Raw genomic sequence first — 6,467 nt, 5'->3', positions numbered from 1 at the left:
TAGCGGTTAGAGGTTCCGCTCCCTGCACGATCGATCGAAGGTTCGAATCCGCCCCAGTGCTCACCAACCCTTTCATCCCTCCGGGGTCGATAAAGTGGTACCGCACTTGTCTGGGAGGATAAAAACACTGACTTGACACATCAGCTAGCCACCGCAAGTCATTGTATAGGCCAGATACACGTTCGTAAACCTCAAATGATTCTGAATTGAAGTGAACGTGGGGGCGCATCCCAAGCGGATTGATTAACGCCAGGAACTTTATCCTTTATACATATATGTATGTATTGTGTACGAATTGTAACTAGATTCTAATGTCTATGGTTCTGATCCCATGCGATGAATATAAATTTATGTACCTTAAGGAATTATCCATCTCTTTTTCTTACCACTCATCTAGAATTTAGGACCGACGGCAATGATGTCGTCATTCAATTACTTTATTACTCGATCAATTGTCGAAAGGAATTTTGGCACACCATTTCCTATGGTCTCACATATGGTAGATAGTTTTATGCAAAGATGAATACTGTAGCCACACGTACTGTAGCTAATACGTATCTATCTTAAAGGCATCACCACAAGAATCTGAGGCGGTACGGATTTCAGGTGCAGTATTGGTATGAGGGATAGTGAATTATGGAGAGAAGGTGATTCCGTCCATTTCTTCCTAATTGCCGTAAAAAAACGGCCAGGAAGATACGGCTTCGGGCGTTCGGCGCTCTATTTTCTACAGGGAGTTCGACTGGAGCGCGCCAGTCTTGTGCACGCGCCGCATCTTCAGGGTCGTTTTGTACGGCAATTAGGAAGAAATGGACGGAATCACCCTTCTTCCCACAATCTGCAACCCCGTATAGGCATTATCCACCTGAAACCCGCCCCACTCCAGATTTGTATGGTGATGGACCACAGTTGAATAAAATAGTTCATGACAACTAGTCGAACCCGACAACTAACCGCAAGTCGCAGGAGCCCTCTTAGAATACGGATTACGTGTCTGTGTGGTAATTTCGATATTACTGCTTCATTAGAAAGTGTTCTATTTCTTTTGTTGACTGACCATGGAGTTTTAAAGAAACTTAGACGTGCCTGTACTTATGTTTGTCAGGCGTCCGTGACAAAGAGAGAGTCTGTGAAGGTCAGAACAACAATAAGAACAAATTATTTGATCATGTATTCTCTCTCATCGTCCATGATCTCCTCCCCCTTTCGTCCAGTCTGTTGATTTTGATTAGCCACAAATCGGCCAGGATAGAACTGCTATTCTCGAAAAATTACCTTCGTAAATTATTTCTGAGCAGTAGGTACACCTATGACCACCTTTTTGGACACAAAGTAGATTTCGCCAGCTGTATTCAGGTCTCAGAGAAAGCGAAGAAGAGTAAATGCTCCCCATTTTCAAATTTGGATATTTTATTGAAAGTTAGGTTATTTAATGAAACAATTACATGAGCATGTAGAGCACGCGTTTCAAGATGATGCACATATTTTAACAAATGGCAGGCACATTTTCCGCGAACAAGAACGGTAATTAAGAAACTACGGGCTTCTTGTTGTTGCTGTTTGCTGCACTGTTCTTTTATGTTAGAATCCAATTTGTCACTAGGCTAACTAGGCTGCAAATTAGTTAGGCTCTAACACTATCAAAAGTGAGATTCTCGTTCGGTTAATGTTAGTCGTTACATAAAAATGGAATTTAGGCCTTTGAGAACACACGTTTTGCTCTGTTCATCTCATCCTTCAACTTCTAAGCCCGCAAATTTTGAAAAGTCAGCGTAAATCGTTAGAACAGCAAGATAACCAAAGTGAAAAGCTTCATTGGAAGAATAGATCACTGTACTGAAATAGGAACATAACGATCTGCAACAGGAAGCGTATATCTTCAAATACAGCTACCAACATAGATACAGTAGACCAGATATGTTCAGTTGAAAAAGCTTCAAAACTTCACAAGTCACGCCAGAGCGATTGCGAAAAACAATAAAAGATTATTGGCCACCACTTGTTAACCGATAGGTAAACTCTCAGTGAAGAACCATCCATCATTTTCGTCTGCTGCAAACAGATATGAGCTCTTTAAAAAAGCCACAGGGTTCCTGATAGCAGAAGAAAATCTCACCTTGAAGTAGATCGCAGAAACGGAACGTCATAACGAATGCATGGTATAGCTCAAATCAGATAGTCCACACCGTTGTTGAAGCTATAGTCGTGGGTCGTTGTCGTTTCTTTAACACTGCACCACTATTTCGTATAAGTGAACCAATAAAAGAGAAGTGAAAGTTGTAAAGAATCACCATAAACCTGAAACGTTTGCTCATGAAACATGAAATTCGCTTCAAAATCTGGGAGATCACTACTGGATAATTTTGGATAAAATGAGGATTCTCTTCTTTTCATCTTTTCTTCAGTTTTATTCCGGTTACAAGTTTCTTGCTGATCATTTGCTTCTTTTTGGTCCTATACTTATTTTTGTCCTTCTTTGATCTTCTTACATTGTATTGTAGTTCAGTGTACTCTAGGTAATTTCATCGCTCTATACTTGAAGTTGCTAGGTATCACATAACTTTCGCACTAATTCCTGAAACAACATTTTTTCAATTAGGGTTTATATTAGCAAGCCCTCGCTCTTGGGTTCTCATGTTACTAGAGCAATCACACGCTTCCACTACGTCTATTTCTCCGAAGAATGTTAAAAATCAGGATGTGGTGACTTTTCCTAAATTCTGACTCTCTCTATAATGTTCTTCATATGAGCCACTTCTTTTTACCTTATACAAACAGGTTATCTACTCTTGCAGACAAAAAAAGTAACGCTGCAACTAACTTGTGTCCAAAATCCGGCGCAAACCGTCGACCGTCCGTCCTCAAGAGTGGGCAAAATTAAAATTTGAAAAAAAACTATTCGGAAGCAAGTGAGCTGCTGCTTTCAAATGTTCTTGAAAAATTTGGATTTGACAAATTTATGGCCAAAAAACCAGCAAAGTTCCCCCCCCCCTCTTTGTTAATCACCTTCTCTCTTCCGCAACACTGCCACTGACATGTCCCACGGAATACATCTTCGTGGAAGGAAGAGACGTTCACGGGAATTACTCTGGTTCCCAAATTAGACGAAATTTCTATTATATTCTTAATTAGGATGTTATTCATATTGATACCTCACGAGGGTTAAGTAAAAGGCGTACATTCGTAGCTGTGGAAAGTGAACATTTCGTCTAATTTTAAGAAATTAGCACAAGCTTTTTCACTTCTTCCTTCAGGAGGTAGGATTGTGGAGGTGTAATGAATAGTAATTATGAAAGGGTAACTTTGCTTGTTTTCAGGACACACATTTGTCAAAACTAAATTCTTGTAGTACATTCGAAATTATCAGCTCATTTACCTTTCCAGTGACATTCTCAAAACTTAATTCTGCCCAAGAATTTCAGTAGTTTGAGACGGATTAATCCTTCAGCGAACGGACTTCGGAACAGAAGTTAGTAGCGGTATTGTAAATCAAGCCAAATAGAAACGACTGAGTTGGTGTAGATTGCGACAGATATTCTTCACGTTAAATACACCGGTCGTTCCAGGCGAGAGCTGCTACTTTTTTTCTCGAAGAAAAACCCTTAAGTGTGCAAACGCCCAGAAGCAAATATTAGTAACACCACTGGAGTATGAATCCAACTGGGATACGCCAACGCGTTTTACTGCAGTTCGTTATCGTTGGGTGTTGTGCGTTTAGGCTATACAATGATTTGCGGAGACCAGCCGATGATCAATTCAAAGTTTTTATCCTCCCAAAGAAATCTGGTGCGAATTCGTCGACCACGGAGTGAAAAAAAGGCTTGGTAGGGTCTGGAGCGGTTTCGAACCATCGGCCGTGCAGTCACAGCGGACCTCTTCTCTTCCCTCGAAGCAAATATTTAGCTAAAGGAAGCGTACCATGTAGCTGATGATGTTAGGAACTCTTCGCGAAAAGATGAGATTGTAGTGTACGATCGCTATCCTATCTTTTCGTCCTCAGTTCCTCCTAATTTTTCCTTGAGAAATCCTTATCGCAACAACCTCCTAACATACACCTAGTCACGTCCAACATCTTTCAGCCACAAACCCACGTTTGTCAGCAAATGGGAAACGTAGCGTCACCAGCACATTAATTGTCCGCTCGCTCGCAAAATCCGTGTGTATGCTTGTACTCGCTTACGTGATACGTTGTCAAGCTCCTTCCAACAAAACTTAACCGACCGCTTTTCGGGGCCATTGGTGAGGGCGTTGGCTCCCATACTCGTGATCTGCACTCTTAACCTCATGTTTTCGCAGAGAGATCCCAACATCATCAATTTGGTGGTGTGTCGCACTTCAGGTCTCAAATATATTTCTGTGTTCAGGATATTTGTTACTGTAACGTAAATCTTGTAGGATATTTATTACTGTAACTCTGGCTGTCTCGCTCGTGGCTCTCGTGATTTTTGGTGTCACCATTTACAGCACAAATCCACCGAAATATGAACTCCAGTTTTTAGTGTCAATTTTTAGTCAATCCTATTACTTGTTTGCAAAGAAGAGCATAAGTAATCATGCACAAGTACAAAAATCGCTCCGAAAATCAGATCTTTTCTCTTTCGATATTATTTAACAAATTGAACAACTTACCCATCAAAAGCATGACACACTTCCCATGCAAATGTAGTCGTAAAAAAGAGCGCCCACTGACTTTGGAAAAAAGTGGCAATGTAGTAAGAAGATGCAATTTCGTATAAAAACAATACATTCTGGTAGAGAGCCTAAGAAACAAGTGTCTAACTCTTGTGAGTGTGCTACTTCATTATGTTTGGATCTACCTACTTACCTGTATGAATAATTTAGCTTCCATTTGGCGCCTTCTTTGGTGCTCAGCTTGAGAAACAGAACTACCATTCCTTTGATTGTTCATAGCCTTGAAGAAAAATTCAACGACAACACTAGTAATTCATCCAATGTTCGAAAACAGAAGAAATGGACACACTCATTATCATATGTGAATGTGTGTGAATTGCAACATCGATCAACTTACTTAATCGACTTAATCGGGGGCCTGATGTGATTGGTCGCACTTTTCCTTTTTTTACTTTTTTAGGTGTTGTGCCTCGTTTTTAAACGCAGCTCTCCCCAAGATCGACCTACTGAGAAGCTCGCATAGAATATATTAATTTGTCCTGCGAGAGGACTTCTTGCCGACGAGTCCGAAAATGTTAGTCGGTTTAGTACAATAAAACGAAAAGTTGTTACCAAAGACTCCATATTTGATTTGAGTCAAGTTCAAAATCATATCGAGTTGGCGGTGTGCTAGACGGCACCTTTCTGCAGTATCTAGCAAACCTTCGTTCAATAACTGTGCAAGTTATATAGTTCCTACGTGTCCAGGTCGTATACTCAAATCCCTAATTGCGTTAAATACGAGCAGGATCAGCAGAAGCAGACAGCAACCCGACCCTTACGTGGCCTCGTATTGATTATATTGTATTGCATTCAGCTCAAGTTCTTTGTTGATATGTACGCATGTAAATAATGTGTAAATGTATATGTACGTGATCTAGATCAATATTAGAAATATATACAATATATACAACATAATCAACATTAGAGCAATACAATAGGTGTGGTTGGGTCAACACGGCCTGAAGCCTGGTGCAGTTGCCTATGCCGGAGCGCTCGATACGGTGCGGTTGAGCTAACGGTTACCGACGGCTCGCACTACGGAGATGAGTGAAGCTCGATCACAACCGCTAGCTGCACCGCGCCCTCTGGAGCGTGGGCGCTCACGTTACTATGCACATCAGACGTCAAGTAGTTTAACTTGACTGAAGAGGAAGATTGCGCAAGTTCTTTGTTGATATGTACGCATGTAAATGTTGTGTGAATGTATATGTACATGATCTAGATCAGAAAGGACACCGTTGATCGATATCATTACGTTAAAGACCACGTATATATGGAGGCAAGCGACTATATTATTCCGGGTGGGATTTGAGAACATGGCTAAGAGATCCTTGGGGCAATTTCATTTCTAAGCCTTTGGGGCCGCGTATACAAGTCTGATTGTTACACGTTGGTGGTCTTGTTTACACTAAACGCAATCAGGCATTTGCGTATACTACACCTCGGCAGCGTCCGAACTATATAACCCGCACTATTATGTGGCAAAAGGTTTCTACATAGTGCAAAAAGGTGCTGTCGTCCAGTACCATCCCGGAGTCCATACTCTATTAAGTCGAATTCCTAAAGGGAACAGGGAATGTTTGCCAACAAACATCGGTTCCGAGAAAATGAACTGGCGGGCACTGCCAAGTGAACTCCAACAAGCCGGATTCTCTACGCTACAGCGATATCTAGATGCACCGTTTGCAACATTGCAGGAGACACGCATCAGCGTGTTATCAGCGTCGATAATTACACCATCTATTGCAGCTATGCTGATAAAAGGAAAGTAGGAAGTTGCTCAATAACTGGGA

General features: G+C 41.2%; 1 protein-coding gene across 1 annotated transcript; it reads right to left on the bottom strand.

Annotated features, from left to right (window-relative positions):
* Positions 1–2,171: 2,171 nt before the first annotated feature.
* Positions 2,172–4,909, bottom strand: RB195_001515 (uncharacterized protein; the record flags this gene model as incomplete). The annotated part of the gene is made up of 3 exons (XM_064198328.1): positions 2,172–2,298; positions 4,630–4,760; positions 4,826–4,909. 3 exons carry the CDS (start codon positions 4,907–4,909, stop codon positions 2,172–2,174), a joined length of 342 nt encoding a protein of 113 aa, XP_064054209.1.
* Positions 4,910–6,467: the final 1,558 nt, after the last annotated feature.

Source organism: Necator americanus, chromosome IV (assembly GCF_031761385.1).
Source record: "Necator americanus strain Aroian chromosome IV, whole genome shotgun sequence".
NCBI classification, from domain to species: domain Eukaryota; kingdom Metazoa; phylum Nematoda; class Chromadorea; order Rhabditida; family Ancylostomatidae; genus Necator; species Necator americanus.
Note: the sequence above shows the minus strand (reverse complement) of the source record. Positions and strands in the feature narration are given on the sequence as shown.